At 42.7% G+C, this 20,417-nt stretch overlaps 1 protein-coding gene across 4 annotated transcripts in view; it reads left to right on the top strand.

Annotated features, from left to right (window-relative positions):
- SORCS1 (sortilin related VPS10 domain containing receptor 1) overlaps positions 1 to 20,417 on the top strand; it is a 595,404-nt gene that overhangs the window by 531,542 nt on the left and 43,445 nt on the right. For all 4 annotated transcript variants that reach the window (XM_050804902.1, XM_050804901.1, XM_050804903.1 and 1 more), the window contains exons 19-22: positions 1,445 to 1,631; positions 10,255 to 10,388; positions 12,559 to 12,682; positions 19,045 to 19,157. In XM_050804902.1, the coding sequence (XP_050660859.1) occupies positions 1,445 to 1,631; positions 10,255 to 10,388; positions 12,559 to 12,682; positions 19,045 to 19,157 (558 nt within the window). The remainder of the gene's footprint in view (positions 1 to 1,444; positions 1,632 to 10,254; positions 10,389 to 12,558; positions 12,683 to 19,044; positions 19,158 to 20,417) is intronic.

The raw sequence follows: 20,417 nt of genomic DNA, 5'->3' as shown, positions 1-20,417 counted from the left end.
GCAGAATTTATCTTCTTCTGCCTACCCATGGGAAATTTGGAACCACACAATTTCAATTAAGCTTTAAAGGGACAATAGTAGGTCTTTTACAGCTACATTGATTTACAGTCATTTTTATGTAGCATTTTACAGATGACTAATTAATCTGTAATTAATTTCCTGCATATTTTTTACAACAGCTCTTTAAGACAGTAAGGTATTATTATACCCAGTTCATAGATTTGTCACTGAGACTGAAGGAGACTGAATGACTTGCATGAAGTCTTCCAGCTTGTTAATGGCACATGAGAATTCATGCCCAGGAGAGCCTTGATTGCCCACAGTGCTATATTCTCTCTATAATGAGTGACCTGGAAGTGCAGAATGGTGGGTTAGAATCCCAGGATCGCCACTGACTAGCTGTGTTAACCTTGAACAAGTGATGACATCTTTTTTGACTTCAGCTTCTTCATCTGTAAAGTAGATCTGTAAAAAAGATTGCCTACTCCTCTCTCCAGACTAGACTAAGAATCTGTGAAGAATAACATGAGATCATTTTGATAGTTTGAAATGCTGAAGCATAAAAAAATTAACCATTATTATCTCAAATAATAACAGTGCTGAGTCCAGTGTCATATCAGATATCAGGCAAAGTGTCTTCCATCCTTCCTATGATACAATTAGGGAACGAGAAATAACGAGGGGAATTCGGGTTGAGGGGTGGTCCTGAAGACACAGGAAGTGGAGTGGTCCATTACCATGTCAGTCAGGAAGGCTAAATTTTTTTTTTTTTTTTTTTTTTTTTTTTTTTTTGAGATGGAGTCTCACTCCATCATCAGGTTGGAGTGCAGTGGCTCGATCTTGTCACACTGCAACCTCTGCCTGCCAGATTCAAGCAATTCTCCTGCCTCAACTCCCCGAGTAGCTGGGACTATAGGCATGTGCCACCATGCCCAGCTAATTTTTGTATTTTTAGTAGAGACGGGGTTTCACCATATTGGCCAGGATGGTCTTGATCTCTTGACCTTGTGATCTGCCTGCCTTAGCCTCCCAAAGTGCTGGGATTACAGGCATGAGCCACTGCGCCTGACCCAGTAAGCTAAATTTTTTAAGCTGTGTGTGTACACTTTTATCCTTGTGGATGCTAAGACTATTACCAAAGCCTTTGGAGGAACTGAATATCACATTGCAGCTGATAATGAAGCACTATTAATTTTCAAATCCCTGAAACTTATAGTAGTTGGTGTCCTTCAGATTTGGAGTGTATCCATCATAGCAAACTCTTGCCTGCCAGGGAATGTCACAGGGATTCTGTCAAAGGCAGGCAGATGCTCCTAGCTGTAGGAGTGAGCCAGGGCTGCTGTCATGCCTGAGCCAGGGACTAGGACAAGCCATAGTCCCCAGTCCCCTAGGCAGGAGCAACTGAACACTGACTTCTTCCCTCTAATGTTGGGCTGTTTTTCAGGGTGATGTTCAGCGGACACTCATCCAAGTGGACTTCGGCGATGGTATCGCAGTGTCTTACGTCAATCTCAGCTCCACGGAAGATGGGATCAAACACGTCTATCAGAACGTGGGCATTTTCCGTGTGACCGTGCAGGTGGACAACAGTCTGGGTTCTGACAGCGCCGTCCTGTACTTACATGTAACTTGTATGTTATTACTGTTGTTGGTTTATGACCTATCTTAAACATTGTGTCCTTTCAAATCGAATTCACAATTTTGTATCTAGAAGAAGTGCACTAGTTATCTTTTAGCAGAAGGGGAATGGGGAAGAAATGATTAAGAGACCAAAATAAGGAAAGAGTAAGAAGACAATCAAAGAGAATTTGAATAATCCTGGACTCTCTGGATTGCTTCAAATTCTCATTGCATTTCCCCTGCCTACCCTGGCTGCCTTGAAGATGCGACACTTGAATCTGGAGGCTGGGCCTGAGCAACTTGCAGAGCTATTTGGTTGAAACAAAGAAATTTGGTTTTGGGCGGGTCGGAAATTGTTGTAAACAATCCACATGCACCACTCAATCTAATGCATTGAGAATTAGCCCAAGTAAATAAGTTTCTCACCATCTGATTATTTCCATCTTATCATAATATGTTGCTATTAATAATCCTTTTAGAGTTTTGCTTCTTTTCTAAAAAAAAAAAATGTGTTTCCTGGGCTTCTATCTGGGATGACTTGGTGTTAGAGAGAAGGTGGTATAGAGAGAAAGAGTATAAAAACAATGTTAAGGAAACTATGGTAGAAAATAGTTCCAAGAAATGCTAAAGCTTTTCCCTCATTGAGGATTCTAAAGATGTGAGTAAGTACGATGAGACAATAATAACTTCTAAGTTATGTGTGCTCATGTGTCATTCATATGTTAGGTGTAAGGGGTTTCCCAGTCATAGGACTTATGTTGATTACTAATGAAATTGTTTCCTTTAAATGAAAGTAGCTCCTTTATATGAATGACCTTGTTCAAATATCAAGTTTTAGTCAAGAGTCTGAAGGCAGGCATCATTACTCCATGCCTCTCCTCTGCACCTTGCCCATGGAACAAAATTGAATACAGAAAGTATCTATTAGAACATTTTCTTTTTTAGCTGCTGTGGTCCAGTGAGAGAGCAAGACTATTAAGCAATGACCAAGAGATGTTTTGGTTGTTGAGTCTTCCTAACATGTCAGTAATTCTGATCTCTGTTTCCTGTACTGTCATGGCAGAGGTGCTTCAAAGAAACATGCACTCCTTTATTGGGGTCTAGACAAAGTTACACATGATTCTCAGTGTGCCAACTCAGTATGTCTATTTTTGGCTACAGTTTACAGTATGTTCCAGACTTTGTGCTAAACAGGCTCTTAATGTGTATTATCTCACTTCTCAAAACAGTCCTATGAAATATGCACTATTAGTAACCCTATTTACAAAAAGTGTCGAGGTTCAGAGAGCTTAAGTTACTTGCTTGAAGTGGCCAACCTACTATCTAGCAGAACCATGCTTCAGACTCAGGTCCACCTGCCGCAAGGATCCTAGCTCTTGCTAACTAAGGTCAGTGTCAGCGCCAAGAGTGGCTTGGGATTGGAGGAGCTGTCTCCATAGCTTTTACCATCTACCCCCTACTCTTTACAGATCATCTTGAAGAAACAAACATTTTGGATAGAAGCAGTGTGCTTGTTACACAACTACATAGTTCAGGACTCACCACGGGGGCTGCCTTCCATCTAACTGCCATCCCTGACTCGTCCTATATAGACATTCAGGACTTGCCACTCACTAAGACATAATACCCCCCTATATGTTAGTATGTAGGGAAATGATAGCAATGGTATCGTAGAAATGGTCATGGTAAAATATTTAACAATACATCACAAACATTAATGATTAGTAACAAAAATAACTTGCAATAAAAATGACAGCACATTTGCCGAGAATGGCTCCTACCTAGATCATATCATATCTCATAGCTTATTCTATAAGGGGTAATTTTGCTAGAGAACTATCTTCCTTACAAATTACAATTGTGTTCTGTACACCACAAATTTGTTATACATCTACCATAGTCCAATCATATGTAAATACTGATTTAAAAGCCAGTATCAGCTTCTGATCTAAATTTTCTGGGTCTCCCATTGAATCTTCCATAGCTTCACCTCTTTGTCACTCTGTAGGCTTTTTCTCATTCCTATGTGTGTGATCATACCCCTTGAGGTGTCTACTGCTCCCCTGCAAGACTCCTCCCTAGTTAACAAAATCCTGGAGAGGAAAACAGCACACACAGAGATTGTCTCTGCTCAAGATTAAGGACTGCCGAAACCCTTCTAAAAGAAACTAGTGTCTTATTCACTTGCAATACTTTCATTTCATTAGCCTAGTTGATTGGATAAAATATTTGACCTTAATCTTAGAGGAAGATAATTTGTAATGGAATGTTTCGTGTTCTGATTTTGATTTTGTAGACTCATCTTGGGTTAAGTGGTTGGATAAGCATGCCTCACATAATGGAACTTTTTTCTAAGCCTGGCTCTTTGGTACTAATTGTGTTAAAAACAACGTCATGTTTGAAGCTGTTTGCTAACTCACATACATATAAACTCATGTCATAACTGTTTCAGCAGATTCTGACATGCCCGGTTAGTACTTCCCTCCTAAAGGATCCAGGGCGCTTTGCTATGCACACAAACTCATTTTGCTCATCTTCACATCTATACCGTAATAGACTTCTGGCCTTGTCTTTCAGATGGAGAAATCAAGGATTGGAGAAGCACTGTGACTCTGGCATCACTTTACGCTCAAAGCAAGTCAGAACAAGAACATGACTGAGTCACACTCTCAAGCATCTTAAAGCTGGAGGGTGTCATGAGTGACTGTAGGTGCCAAAGTGCAGAGGTGGCTTTATAGGGGGAAAAAAGCATTGGACTGAGTCGGGCATTCTGACTAGGTCCAGATTTTGGTTCAAACTCCTGGAGAAGTCACTCCGTCTCTCTGAGCCTCGATGTTCTCCTCTGTCAAGCAGATGCGCATCTCATTCCCAAAAGTCCCATCAAGCAAAATATATAGTACCCTGGCACCTAGTAAAACTTGATTTTTCTATCATCATAAAGTAGCATATACATTTGGACTTAGTGGATTGTGAAGGAGAGTAGAATTAGCAGCAACTCTTAGCTCACCAAGCCTGTCCTCTGCCCCTCCCCCATTCCTACCCTGGGGGCAATCCTGAAAGCCCATTGCCTGTCTCACATACATATTCTGACCACTCTCCGGTGCAGAAAGGTGATTTGATTCCAGACCAGAGGGTTTGAAAAAAAAAGATGGGTTTGCAAAGGTCATCTGAAACAAATGGTGCCGATGTTCCTGCCTAGTGTTTCAGGAGTGGACCCGGTCTTGCTGGGTGCCTGGTAATCTGTTGTAGCCTGACAGTTGGTAATTCCTTGGGGATAGTATTCACTGTGCTCTGCTAGTTTGCAAACTAATGAGACACGTGCTGCAGCCAGTGTTGCCTTCAGTCGGATGGGGCAGAGGATTTACAGAGCATGCAGATTTCTGCTCAGAAAGCTGCCCTGTCGCAGCCAGTCTTGCAGTAAAAGAAATCAGTGAAGACTGCAAACTTGCAGAACAGGAAGTGGAAAAAAAAACGATAAGGTGGATCTTCTAGTCCTTCCTAAACCACTTCCCTTAGCTGTTCCGTTATGTAGGAGCCATGTGCAGAAGACTTTCTGGCCCCATCTTAGAGTAAAATTATCTGTGTAGCTTGAAAACCCATGTAGTTTTTCAACTGTTCACACCATCATTTTATTGACCAGCAAATGTCAGACTAGGATTTTGTAAAGTGTGACTTAATGAGCCACCTACCCCCAAATTAAACGATAAAAATGTAGTGTTCTGGGTCTTATCCCAGACCCACTGAATTAGGATTCCTGGAAGTATGACATCATAATCTGCTTTGAACAGATTAGTATGATTTTTATGTACACTGGAGTTTGAGAAACTCTGTTTTAGGATCTCAACTTTATGGTTTGAATCACTCTTATTTCTTCTAGTAGCTTTTTTAAACATTGCAGACAAATAGCAATATGATATGTGCACAATATTTAATTAGGTGGCCAAAGGTCTCCGGAACATAAATGCTGCAGGCAGGCCAGAGCAGCCGGTACACACACACACGCACACACACACACACACACACGCACGCACGCAATGTGCAGCCTCAGGAGTCAGTTGTTTCCTGCCGCACAGAAGGGCTATAAACAAGAAAAGAGAAGGGAAACCCAATTCACACAATTCCCCAATTCTTGCAACCACCTTTCCAGAAAGATTCATATGGAATGATGCAGCGCCACCTACTGTCTCTTTTGTGCATTGCAGGCACCTGTCTGAAGGAGCCATATCTGCCCGTTCAGCTCCCTACTTAATGCAGGCAGCCTGCTGGGGGCCTCCAGGGTCTGGAGTTTCACCTCTGTGGCTCCATTAGGGTATACTGCCTAATGGATGATGAACAGAAATGGTCAAAGAATAGGCTTTTGGATAGCAGGAACCAGGTATTTTAAACCCGTGAAAAGTAAATGAATAAAAGATGCTGTGGGAATCTGAAAGATAAATTTCATATGTGTATACATATATAACATATATGCATGTAAGTGCGAACTTATACAAACACACACATACGTATTTCAGGGCCTACAAGGCCAACATACTGTGTGTCTTGAATTTCTCTTACAAAATTCATCACTGGCCGGGCACGGTAGCCCATGCCTGTAATCCCAGCACTTTGGGAGGCTGAGTCAGGCAGATCACCTGAGGTTGGGAATTCGAGACCAGCCTGGCCAACATGGTGAAACCCCACCTCTACTAAAAATACAAAAATTAGCCGGGCATGATAGCAGGTCCTTGTAATCCCAGCTACTCGCGAGGCTGAGGCAGGGGTATCACTTGAACCTGGGAGGCAGAGGTTGCAGTGAGCCAAGATCGTGCCACTGAACTCCATCTCTAAAAATAAAAATAAAAAATAAAAATCGTCACTGACCAAAACGAGGTTATGTGAAAATAAAAGGAAAAAAGAACATTTCTCAAACATGGCAGGCACCCCTCTTCCTCGTGGTCTTTTCCCTTACTCTACCCTCACCCTGGAACTTTCCAAATAGATCCTTGGTGCTGTCTTTCACTTTATTCAGGTCACTGCTCAAATGCCATTTCCTCTGAGAGGCCTTCCATGAACACACTTTCAAAAACAGCACCCTATCACCTACCTCTGCTTTATGCGTCCAGCACCCTCCTCCCTCAGAAATACCTAAGCTCCACCAAATGCCAGGTATCCCCAGCACCTAGAATAGTACCCAACAGATCACAGGACTCAAAAACTATTGAGTGAGGGCCAGGCATGGTGACTCACGCCTATAATCCCAGCACTTTGGGAGGCCGAGGTGGGCAGATCACTTGAGGTCAGGAGTTCAAGACCAGCCTGGCCAACATGGTGAAAGCCCGTATCTACTAAAAATACAAAAATTAGCCGGGTTTCAAAAATTAGCCGGATTTGGTGGGACATCCCTGTAATCCCAACTACTTGGGATGCTGAGGCAGGAGAATTGCTTGAACCCAAGAGGGGGAGGTTGCAGTGAGCCAAGGTCGTGCCACTGCACTCCAGCCTAGGCAACAGAGGGAGACTCTGTCTCACAAACAACAACAAAAAACACAAACAAAAAGACTGAGTGAATGAACTACCATGTTTTACTAACAAGATTTGAATTTTTTCATTGAGACAATGACATATAGGTATTGTTCTTACTCTGGTTTATGACTTTTAAAAAATGCTCAGCTGGGCACAGTGGCTCACGCCTGTAATCCCAGCACTTTGGGAGGCCGAGGTGGGCAGATCACAAGGTCAGGAGTTCGAGACCAGCCTGGCCAACATGGTGAAACCCTGTCTCTACTAAAAATACAAAAATTAGCCAGGCATGGTGGCGTGTGTGTGTAGTACCAGCTACTCAGGAGGCTGAGGCAGGAGGATTGCTTGAACCTGGGAGGCAGAGGTTGCAATGAGCCGAGATCATGCCACTGCACTCCAGCCTAGGTGACAGAGACTGTCTTAAAAAAAAAAAAAAAAAAAAAAATGTGAGAGACGAAGTGAACCTCTTTAGAATGGAACTAGCATTTCTAGCATAGGTTATCTAGTCATTGTATTCTAATGGATTCATTTAACTCAGATCCAGGGACTCAGGAAGAATTTCACAGAGGAGGGGATGCTGGAACTGAGACTTGAAGACTGACAGGTGCCATAAGAAAGGTGTATAGAATCAAAGGCCCTGGGGTGGACCAGGACGTGGCTTGCTGGAACAAACCATTTGATGGGGAAACAGCAAGACTTGTGCAATAAATGAAACCAGGTGGAAAGTGCATTTTCCAATGCCTGGGACATATTTACCTGATCAGGAAGAAGCAACTCTTAATAGCTATTTCGTTTGACTGGAAAGGTTCTTTCAAACACTTGTCCTCTGGCCAGAACAAGGGATCTGAAACCAAACTGCTTTGGTTCATACCCTAGAATTGATGTTTCCTAGCTGTATGACCTAGGGAAAGTCACCTTACTTTGTTCATCTCTAAACGGGGAGGATATGAGTGCCTACTTCATAAGATTGTTTCATGAGGATAGAATAAGAAAAACAGAGTCCTTAGCAGAACATTTAGTTGTAGTCATCACTCAGTAAATGATACCCTTTTATTATTTCATTGAACTGTTCTGGCTTATAATCAACTGCTTCTCAACATATGCTTTATGAACCAGAAGATCAGTTTGATTCTGTATGCTGATCACCAGACTTTTCATTCTCTAAAGAGGGAGTAGTGTGAACAAAGGCAGACATGGGAAGTTATATCATTTGTTTTACCTAGTGAATACTTGAGCATCTATTATGTCTTAGAAACTCTGCTAGTCTTTGCGTATGAAGATAAATATGAAGAATTCTTACCCTCAAGAAGTTTTCAGCCTCTGTCTTCTGTCTCACAAATTTTAAATCAATATGTGTTAGCTATCGTTATTATAAATGGATCGTGGGAATCTTTTTTTTTTTTTTTTTTTTTTTTTTTTTGAGACAGAATCTCGCTCTGTCACCAGGCTGGAGTGCAGTGGTGTGATCTTGGCTTACCATAACCTCTGCCTCCTGGATTCAAGCAATTCTCCTGCCTCAGCCTCCCAAGTAGCTGGGACTACAGGCACACGCCACCACGCCCAACTAATTTTTGTATTTTTAGTAGAGATAGGGTTCCACCATATTGGCCAGGATAGTTTCGACCTCTTGACCTTGTGATCCACCTGCCTCGCCCTTCCAAAGTGTTGGGATTATGGGCATGAGCCACCGCACCCAGCCGGATCATGGGAATCTTAATTTTGAACAAGTATGAATAACATGATCAGCTTGGCTTTCTAGAAAAATTACTGTTGTGGCCATTTGGAGGATGGATTCAGGTGGTGAAAGGTTAGAGGCAGGAAAATCTGGAAGAGAAATGAGAAAGTGCTTAGAGTATGAACCAGGGTGCCAGATTGGGGAGGGTGAGATAAATATCTTAGAGATATTTATGGGACCAAATCGTCGGTTTCCTAAATGGACGTGAATGACAAAAAAGAAATTGAAATTGACTTTCTGTTTCTGTAGTGGGCTCCTGGATGAATATCAACGTTAATCACCAAACTGTAGAGAATACAGGAGAGGGAAATAACAGGGTCCTTGAGAACATTTGACTGCTGGAGCCAAAGAAATCTAGACCCCCCGAGAAGGAGTCTAGAGCCCAGAAAGGGGTGTTCAAGCCCTTCACATGCATTTGACATTTGAAGGTTAAGGTACGGATGGTGTTGCCTAGTAGAAAAGTGCGCAGAGAGTGAAAAAGTCTCAACACAGGACTCTGGGAAACACATTTAAAGGGCAAGCAGAAGAGGAGGTAATAAACCAAGTGAATAGGACCAAGGTATTTCTCTCTCTCCTCCATCTCGTGGGACCAAGATGGGGATGGCAAATGCATAGGAAGCTGCATTTTGCTTGCAAACAGTGACTCAAAGAGAAGATTGAGGGTCAAAGGAAAGGTCCTAGTGGTTCTTTATGAAGAGGGCATTCATATCTTTGTGAGGTTGGTACATCTAATTAAGGTTTCCAGTTTTTATAGGCCTCTGTAGATAAAATCATTCTATATTGTAAGTGAGCATCTTCTGAGAACCATAGAGCTCTCTATCTACTCACACACACACCTCTGTCCTTGCTGAACTTAATTCAACCGCAAACAGTATGTGCGCCATGCTTACCTAACTAGACAGCTTTGCAGACACATGCACAAACACATTCACATACAGACCTTTAAAACCCGATAAACAATAAAGGGTAATTACATGGAGAGTGGTTTGAAGATTTGTCCACCCACCCTTCACCAACATGGATTCTATGAGGTCTTCACGACTCTGGTTCACCCCCAAGGATACAACCTCTTGGAAAGACTGCATCGCCTTGTGAAATCTCAAATGATGCCTGTTCTTAAGGACTTCATAAATTACCTGTAATTTTTTTTAACTTTTACACACACCTAACTCAGGCTTTAGAACTGGTAGAAAGATTGGTAAGTGCAAAATATCAAGGTGCAATTGTGCTCAATGTATTCTTTCTCCAAAGTGGGGAAAGCATCTGAACACTTCTTTTGGGGAATATGGCAGCCAGGTTTTGGGGGCTTCAGGAGTAAATGAATGTTCTCTTCAGAGCAGGGAGGACAGAGCAGAGGAAGCTCTTCCACCTCCATGGCCTCTCTTTCTCTTGTGCCTTAGGTCCCTTGGAGCACGTGCACCTGTCTCTTCCCTTCGTCACCACAAAGAACAAAGAGGTCAATGCAACAGCGGTGCTGTGGCCCAGCCAAGTGGGCACCCTCACCTATGTGTGGTGGTACGGAAACAACACGGAGGTGGGTTCACCTTCCACATGTTCCACGTGCGATCTAGGGACAGAAGTTCAAATTATGCTGCCTGAAGCAAAGAAGGGAATGAAATGGCTTATGAACCCAAGAGGGTAGAAGCAGTCATAGCTTCAAGGACAACAAGCTCCCTTGGTGCTTAAGTATCTCATCATTATGTTCTGTCTCTCTCTCTCTCTCTCTCTCTCTCTCTCTCTCTCTGTCCCCTCTTCACCTGCGTTTCATCTCTGCCTTCCTCTATGTTTACGTTTTTCTCCAGCTGCCCTTGTCTTTGCAGTGACTCTTAGCAGCCCTCGCTTAGCAGAGAAATTAAACTCTATTTCCTGAAAGTTCTAACAGCAGTCCTGAAATTGAGTCTTACTGGCCAGGCCTTGATCACAGTGCTGGGGGTGGAGAGAGAGGTGAGGAAGTCAGTCTCCTCGGAAGCACATGAACTGCAGAAGGGGAGAAGTGATTACCAAAAGAAAACAAAGCAACTGGATGCTGGACAGGTGCAAGCAATAGATTTCCATTACAACCCACCCCCGACGGCCTCCTCCCCCTAAATACAAACTCTTATTTATTTAGGTCAGCTTTAACTTTTATGTGTTTTTCCAAATGTTCCCCATGCCCAAAAGTCAGTGGCAATTTTAAATCTAGTAGAGACCTAACACCTCATTTACTCTAAGTCTTTCATTTTGCACATGAGAAAAGTGAGGGTGATGCAGCTGGAGTGGTTTGCTTTGATCTCTTCCAGCTGCTTCATAAGAGGCCAAATTTAAGGCCTTCTGATGCCTCCATTAATTTTTCTTGCCTCTGCACCAGGCTGCATGGTCTATTTCAGTTTTGAACTCATTCCATTCTCAGAAATTGAAGTGCTTCCAAATGTAAGGCAATAGAGCTGAGGCCCCAAAGGACACTGGGATGAACTGCTCTGGGCTGAAACCTTCCATCTTCTTCTAGCAGAGCTTCTTTCACTTGGTGACTTTGCTCTTCAAATATGATGTCTCTTATTTTAATAAAAACATTTTTCTACTCTGGAGCTGAAAGTTGGCTTCAGCTGGAGACGTAATTTTGCACAGGCCCAGGAGGAACCTAAACAGTGGAAAGAACCTCTCACCTCTACTGCAAACATAACTAAACTGAAAAGAGACCCTTTTTAATTTCATCTGAAACTATGCGTGTAAATTCAGCCCATAGTGGGCCCTCTATCCATAGTGGAAGAGGAGGAATCTATGTCATCTCCTTGAAAACTAGTACTAGAAGGTGAATGTACTGAACAACTTTCTTTTGTACCTCCTATTTTTTTTTATTTTTTAAATTTTTCCTTTAAAAAGAAAACCAGATTCTCGAGAGACCGCATTGAAAAGGCTTCTCATGCTGGGCTTTAGTCTTCTTTCTGCCATACAGGGAATTAAATGAATTTTGATTTTTAAATTAATTAAGAAAAGATGGAAAATAAATGTTTGTGAGGAGTGTGTCGAGGGAGGTCAGTAGGCTAATATATTCTCCTTTAGGACCCCAGCATTTGATTGTATTGCAGGCACCACTCCAAATTTTTTTTCTTTTTTTTCTGTTTTGAATCCTCAAACCACTATCCAATTAGTGCTTGTTTCCACAGCAGCTACTTCCAGGAAACTACTGATGAGGCTTCTCAGAGGGGGCCAGCACACAAGGCCACTGCTGTTTAACTAGTGTATGGTTTTGGTGTACCGGATTCATGTTCCATTGTAATTCTACAGAAATCGTACACCCTGGAGATGAACACATGGCAGCTTATAGATTTTCAGTGACTGCTGCTTTCATCTGGATTAATATGAGCCCCCATTCTCATTTGCTTTGATCGTTTCCTTGTATTCGGGATCTGCTTGATATGAGTAGGTCATGCATAAAGAGAGACATATATCCCACCAGCAAGCAAGACCTATCCATCTCCCCAGCCCTGAATCAGGGTGATATCAGGAATTCACAATGAATAGGCAGACTTGCTTGGAGTCATTGCTCCGATAGCCTCTTTTCTGTTTTGGACTAGAGATGATGGGGAGGCATAGAGGGACCCAGTGCCATTCCCATCGGGAAGAGCCTCCACTGGGTTAGACAGCCCATTGTTGGCTCAGAGTTAGCGGCTGTCTCAACTAAACTAAAGAGCTTTCCCTTCACTCTGGGCCCTTGTTTATTTTAGCCTTTGATCACCTTGGAGGGAAGCATATCTTTCAGATTTACTTCGGAAGGAATGAATACCATCACAGTGCAGGTCTCAGCTGGGAATGCCATCCTACAAGACACAAAGACCATCGCAGTATATGGTGAGTGCCCATCTCGGTGGATCTGCTGCTGTCTTCATGCTCAGAGGAGGTTCTCTTGTACCATGATTCCCGAGACCATCCCTCAGCTGTGACTTTTACCTGGAGAATGGAGGGCAGTAGTTGAGAAAGAACTGAGGCAAGTCTCATCTCCTCCTGCAGGGAAATTCGAATCACTGGTAAAACAGTGACGGGATCCAGAAATGGTTTTCTTAGAGGTAGAGTGACTATTCACTCACTCATAGGGTAAAGTGGATTTTAGGATGTGTTAGCCTAACTCATTTCACTTAGAATGGTATTTATATTTGAATACCAGTTACAAAATAAAACAGCTAATGTTGAATCTCTTTTTCTTAAGTTCAACTTTAAAATTCTCAATTAATAAGGGAAATCTGCCGTTGTCTAAATACTTTAAAAATCTCTTCCACAAATCTGTATCATAAAAAAAATTCTCTGCTACGTTGAGAGTGATGGAGGAGTCATAACAATTAGATGCCGTGCATAGCCACAGACTGGATATTTGGACAAACGGCTCTACGGAACAATTTTGTGATCAGTTGGGGAAATTGAATATGGTCACAGTGTTAGATGGAATGAAAATGTACTGAAATGAAAAGATGGAGTCATTGATTGAAAACTGGAAAGAAAAAAACACTTGATGAATTGATTTCATTTTGGTAAATCTCTTTTTGCATAGAAAGATAGTCATATAGATATGCACTAAGTGTTACTAGTACATGGCAAAAATGTTTATGATTAATATGGAAATGGTACATATGAATCCTGAAAAATTAGTTTTTGAAATCTAAGAAGTAGAAATTACATAGGAAAAGGAAATGCTGTGCAGAGAGAGGAGGAGGCAGAAGGAGGGAGGAGGGAAGGAGGATGAGAAAGAGAGCAAGAGAGGCTGGGCGTGGTGGCTCACGTCTGTAATCCCAGCACTGGGAGGCCGAGGCGATGGATCACCTGAGGTCAGGAGTTCGAGACCAGTCTGACCAACGTGGTGAAACCCCATCACTACTAAAAATATAAAATATAGCCAGGCATGGTGGCACATTCCTGTAATCCCAGCTACTCAGGAGGCTGAGGCGGGAGAATCACTTGAACCCGGGAGGCGGAAGCTGCACTGAACCAAGATTGCGCCATTGCCCTCTAACCTGGGCAACAAGAGAGAAACTCCATCTCGAAAGAAAAACAGAAAGAGAGAGAGAGAGCAAGAGAGAGGCAGACAGCCTAGCTTGTGGTCCAAATAATATCAATTGCCCGGTTCCAGAATCAATTGATTTTGATGAGATAATTTGGAACTGGATTGTCCTGTGAGGAGTCAGGTTCTGTTAATGCTCATCTTGCGAACTTGACGTTCAAAATCAGAAAATAATTTGTAAGCAACTTTGAACACATCTAAGGATCAAAAGGCCTTAACACTATTCCTTTCATGGCTGGGTGTTAGATTTTATAATTTATTCTCTCTCCCCGCCTCCTGAAAGGCTTGATCAGCCCAGATAATAAGAAATAAACCAGGGCTGTGATTTTCCTACCAATGTCCCATTAGGGAGGTACGAGGCAGTCGAACAGTGACTGTGTAGAGTGCGGCAAAGTCTGCCTTTCTTCCCTTCTCCATCTCCTTTCTGTGTGCTGGGAATGCATTTATTCTTCATAACAACCCTAGTTGTTATGAACCGTAAAGCAGGTGATATTATGACCCCCGTTTTTTCAGAGTGGTGAATAACTTGCCCCAGCTAGCAAGTGGTACAGCTGGGTTTGCAACCCAACCCATCTAGACTCAGGGCCTATGCATTGAAACTATCCTACTTAACTGACTCTCATTTATTTTCACTGGATTTTTTTTTTTTTTCCTTTCTCTCCCTCTTGGATGTCACAGGTTGCTCTAATGGGCACTGACCTATTAGCCCAACAGATGTCCTCTTGGTAATGCATGTTGGTGATGTCATTAGAATCATGGAGATAACCTTAAATCTTGGCCTTATCTCATCCAGCCCACATTTTATAGATAGGAAATTATGGCCCAGATATAGGGAATTACTGGATTAAAGTCATTCTGTTGTTTGGTGACAGATAATGATAATAACAATGGTGGTGGTGATAGCAATTAACATTGATGAAGACTTTACTAGCCACTGGCATCTGTTCTAAGCACTTGGTTTGATCTGCTTTATTAAGTCTGCTCAGATTTATGAGAAATATTCTATAATTATGCATTTTACAGATGAGAAAACATGAGATAAGTATAATAAACAGAGCTAAGAATTCTGAATCCAGAGGGTATGTTTGTAAGCACCTCCCATGCCTTGCTATGTTTGCTTCTTCCTCTTTCTACAATTTCTTTAAAGGTATCACCCAAGGGTGAATCCGTCTTTATAAAAATAGGTTATCATATGTCTCTTCATTAAGAGATTGGACAAGGTTGTCTTCCTCTTCTAAGCAAATTCCTGCACCATCAGCCATCCTTAATTTGTCTTCGGCCAGATGAGTTATCCAGAGATTCATATACATAATCAGAAAGTTATTGGGTCTCCCTATGTTTCCCAGGCTGGTCTCAAACTCCTGGCCTCAAGCGATCCTCCTTCTTCAACCTCCCAAAGTACTGAGATTACAGGCATGAGTCACCACACCTGGCTCCATGATCGGAAAGTTTTAATGACAGGTGTGACTCCTTAAATAAAAGTTGCACCAGGCAAAGTTAAACAGGAAAGATTGAACCCAACTAAAAGAAAAGGCAGGAAGATTTGTAAACACTGGGGTTAGCTAGTGGGAAAATACTGGAGGACTTTAGGAAGCATGTGGGTTTTCAGTGTGGTTAGACCATCTGTGTGAGTTAATCGCTGCTTAAGGAAGTCAGTCTCCTACTCTCCAGCACAGACAGGGAGATAGGGAGGGGTGCTATCTTTCTTGATGTCATTTCAAAGGAATGGTTCCCAGATCCTTGAGAAGGACATTCATGAGTTGTAGAAGATTTACATCTCAAGGGACAGAGAAGGAATTTACAATTGTAAGTTTTCCAGAATACTCTTAAGAAAAGCGTGTCCAGGAGCTTGCAGTCAGGAAGAAACAGAAACTTGTTTGAAGTTTAGTGAGATTGACAGGAACATGAAGACTTGTCATGATGGGACTGAAAAAAGCATCACATTTGAGAAATTGACAGGAGAAGGTTTGTCTACCCAAAGCGACACAATCAATTAAAAGAAAGAAAATCTAGTTTGCATTGTTTCTTCTAATTTGCTCCAGGGCACAGGTTTGCTTGTAAATTAAAATATGCAAATGTATAGAATCTCTCTCAACAGCTGCAAAAAATATATATTATTGGTGTTTACCCTTTTCAGTCCTCCCACACCCATCCCCTATTTTTTTTTTTTTTTTTTTTTTTTTTTTTTTGAATCAACTTAAGTACAAGCGTTTACCCATGCCCCCTCCCTGCTACAGGCGCCTGCCATGCTGTTTAGTATGAGACGGGGTTTCACTGTGTTAAGTATCTTACCTCGTGACGCCCGTCTCGGCCTCCCAAAGTGCTGGGATTACAGGCTTGAGCATCCCCTTTTTTTGAATCAACATTAAGTACAACGTGCCCCCTCCCTTTTTTACTAAAGTAATTACCGACGGAGCTGCATCATTTTCTCATTTGTGTCCTTTTACTAAGATAAACATTCTCCCTTGTAGATGAAGTCTCTGCAGTTTGGTAAGAGGTACAGAGAAAGTGAGAATGACATAAACTTGTATCTTCATAGCAAAAAGTGAGGACTTAATGGGTGATTCTTTGGCACTGCTGTTTACCACACTATTTAATTAATGTACATTTCATTGTTCTCCATCAGGTAATATTCACATAGGCTATCAGTGACTCATAAAATAGTCAAGCTTTGAACAATACCTCTTTGGAATATATTAACTGCCATGAAAACATAACTTATAATGTCAGAGTCTTCAAAACATGTGTTTGATAACTTCTTAGCATTGTTAGGAAATGTCCAAGTGAGCTTTTATGCTTCCTGAAGGTAAACTGGCATCCCTAACGTCGCTTCTAAGCGCTCCTAATGAAACAAAAGGGCGTGCTTAACATAAAAAATGTTTATTAAATAAATAAATGCATTAATTTCCAGGAACCTCCACCATAAGTTAAGTATACATTTATTCAACAAATGTTTATTAATTATAAATGACTCATAGATAGTAACTGAAAACCTGCCATGTGCTAGACACTGTCCCAAGGGCCAGGAACACAGAGCCATCATCCTGATTGAGCTTATATTCCAGTTTGAAGGACATAACAATGAAAACAAAATAATTTAAATAGCACTGAGTATGAAAAAGACACAGAGCGTCCAGTGATGAGGGGAGCATGGGATGGTGAAAGGGAGGCTACCTGAGGTTGGGTGGTTGGAAAGACCTCTTGGGGTGAGACTGAATGATGAGAGGGGAGTTTGCTACAGTCCAGTGAAGTAGAGAAAGCTGGTATGGACAGAGCCAGCAGAATTGAGGAGCACGGGGAAGTACAGGTCCTGGAGCACAGAGAGTGCAGGAAAGCCAGTTAGGACAGGAGGAAAGAAAGGAAGTCCCCACCAGGTTATGTGGGGGCAGGAAGGCTGTGGTAAGAATCGAAATTTTATTCTAAATGCAATGTGGAGGCACTGGCAGGTTTTAGGGGAGCCATATGATCTGAATCTATTATGTGCCAAACACTATGCTGGGTTAGGGGTGTCAAGGCCACAAGAATGGGCTTCACAGACATCCAGCTCTGGAGAGTGTAATTGACCAAGGCCACCAGTGCTGTCCTCTGAAGCTTATCACCAAGCTAGGGCTAGGGCTCCACCTTCCAGGGACTTACCCCTGCCAATGACAGAGTATAGCAGGGATACTAAGGCTGAACCATTCCTGGGACGCAGGGGACTCCTCTGCCAGCTGACTTTGGCTCCAAGACGCGTGAACAGCTTACTGAACCTTCCTCAGACTGCTGAGTAGTCACCCACTCTTTCTTCCTCTCTTTGACTTTCCTGTATGCATGCACGGTGGTCTGATGGTTCTCCCTGACTCCTGTGGCTCCCTGCCCACTTTCTCACACAGAGAATTTCCCTCATATAATCCTTGCCTGTGTAATCACCATCTTACTTCCTAGAGAACCAAACTAACTCAGGTGCTACAGAGACAATGAAGAAAATCCCTGAATAACATAAAATTCCATTAAATGAAACTTCCATGCAAACAAAATATAGCAATAGAATGATTACAGTGATAATTATAAATATCTAATCATCATAATAATTATTCCATAATCCTATAATAATAATAAAAGTATGTACAAAACAGAGTAGTGCCATAAAAAGGGAAATTAAAATATGATGGGGGAGGGTAGTGAGCCAGGGAGTGCTTGAACTAGAGCTTGAATATTTTGTTCATGGACAGTGGGGAGAATGGGGCATTCTAGGCAGAATAACAGTGTATGCAAAGGCCCAGGGTCATAAACCTGCCATGCATTCAGGTTGCTCCAGATCATTTATTATCCAGGAGTACAGAACCTAGAACTAGGAATAATGGGCAAAGCCTGCAAAGTTAGGCATGGAACAAAGTTAGGGGTTTGTTTTAGAAAATAAAGGGCTGCCAGCTCTTAGAGCTGGCTGGCAACCTTTGATATGCAAATGCTGGCCATCAGAAACTGGTTCTAACCAAACATGGCACTTCCCTGCCCTCTTCTTGCCCTTGCCCTCACATGTGGCTGGCAACATGGTTGCCCCCACACATCCCTACATGTGTAGGACAACCTGGCACCCTGTATTTGCATAGTAAAAGGCTAGGGTGGGAGGGCCAGTTTTTTCCCGGTCTACATCATGAATGACATGCCTGGTCAAACCAATCCCCTGAGCCCTATGCAAATCAGACACTGCCTCCTCATATAACTGGCTGGTATCCAAGACCACACTGCCTGTGGTGGGGGAGTGCAAGGGGAAGAGGAGGGGGAGAGGTGGGAAAGGTGGGGAAAGGAGAAGAGGGAAAGGGGGAGAGAGGGGAAAGGAGAGGAAGGGGGAAAGTGGGGGAAGAGGGAAAAGGGGGATTGGGGGGCTCTCCTCTCTCAACTTTGGAGCCCCCTCCCTCTGTCTCTGTACAGAGGAGCTTCTTCCTTCTTTCTTCTGCCTTGTTTCTTGCCTATTAAACTCTCTGCTCCTTAAAACAAAAAAACAAAAAAGAAAAGAAGGGGCTGGTGAGATATGTACAGGGTAATGACTTGCCTTCTAAAAAGGTCTCTATGGTAAGTGTGAAGGGGAAGGACCCTCCATTTTGTATAAAATAAAAAGTCTAACAAACGTCTTGACAGGCCTATTTGACTTATAGTAATCTATCTACTGTTATATCCGCAGAGGAATTCCGGTCTCTTCGCTTGTCCTTTTCTCCAAACCTGGATGACTACAACCCAGACATCCCTGAGTGGAGGAGGGACATCGGCCGAGTCATCAAAAAATCCCTGGTGGAAGTGAGTGCACACGGTTTCTCCTCTTGCCTGGGTACCTTTTCTCTCCTTGAATAATTTCACGGAAAGGGGAATTTTGTACAAAAAACAAACAAACAAAAACCCAGCAGGAAGAAGCTAGAGCCCATGGGAAGTTCAGTTTACTGGCCTGATGTCTGCATAGCTGAGCCCCACACATGCAGACACATCAAAGGCACTAAAGGGGATGCAACTATGGAACCATGGACAAACATGGGGTCCTTGCCCCCTGAGACGCTCATTCTGCTTAGAGAAGGAGGACAATGACATCCTAGACTCCCTTGTCTACATTTCTGTAGCACAGTTCACAGTTAGGCCATTAGGACGAGTATAAAACCAGCTACTGTCCATGCCAGTGAAGGGACTCAGCATGTAAGTGTCCTCAGGTGAATACAATTAGTAAAAGTGGTCCCAGGTTCCAGCTTCCACTACTGTGAGCATAACAGTGCAGTGAGCATTCAGCATATGACACTTAGTCATATTTCTATTTCCCCAGTTTTTAAAGACATTTCTCTACTGTAACAGCCCCAAAAAGGAATTATTACCCACACTTTGTAGATGAGGCAACTGAGGTTTAGAGAGGTTAAGTCCCTTGCCTAAACTCTCACATCTAATAGAGGATGAAGCTGCAAAATGAAAATTTAGGGCCTGAGTCCAATGTCTGGGCTTTTGTGTATTTGAGAAAGCTTCCTAAGGTTTCTCAGAGAACAACAGGGTGGTTGTGGTTTATCCCTCCCTGAGCAAATGTCACCGGCAATTAGAGAAGACACCTTCTTTTAGGCACATCTCCCCCTCCTTGTTCTACTTTTTTTTTTTTTTTTTTAATGAGATGTAGTCTCACTCTGTCACCCAGGCTGAAGTGCAGTGGCTCAATCTCGTCTCATTGCAACCTCTGCCTTCAAGGTTCAAGCGATTCTCCCACCTCAGCCTCCGAGTAACTGGGATTACAGGCGCTTGCCACCATGCCTATTTTTTTCGTAATTTTAGTAAAGATGGGGTTTCACCATATTGGCCAGGCTGGTCTTGAACTCCTGACCTCAAGTGATCCACCTGCCCCGGCCTCCCAAAGTGTTGGGATTACAGGCATGAGCCACCACGCCCGGCCCCTTATTCTACTTTCATGAGTGAGCAGAGGAATGGGATAGCCGCTCATGGGGCAGCTTGAGCTTATTGTGCAAACGCGGAAAATCAGAAGTGAGTTATCTACTCCCAGGGTATATTGTTAGCTCAGAATGAAAATCAATT

The sequence above is a fragment of the Macaca thibetana genome, chromosome 9 (assembly GCF_024542745.1).
Source record: "Macaca thibetana thibetana isolate TM-01 chromosome 9, ASM2454274v1, whole genome shotgun sequence".
Classification (NCBI taxonomy): Eukaryota; Metazoa; Chordata; class Mammalia; order Primates; family Cercopithecidae; genus Macaca; species Macaca thibetana.
Note: the sequence above shows the minus strand (reverse complement) of the source record. Positions and strands in the feature narration are given on the sequence as shown.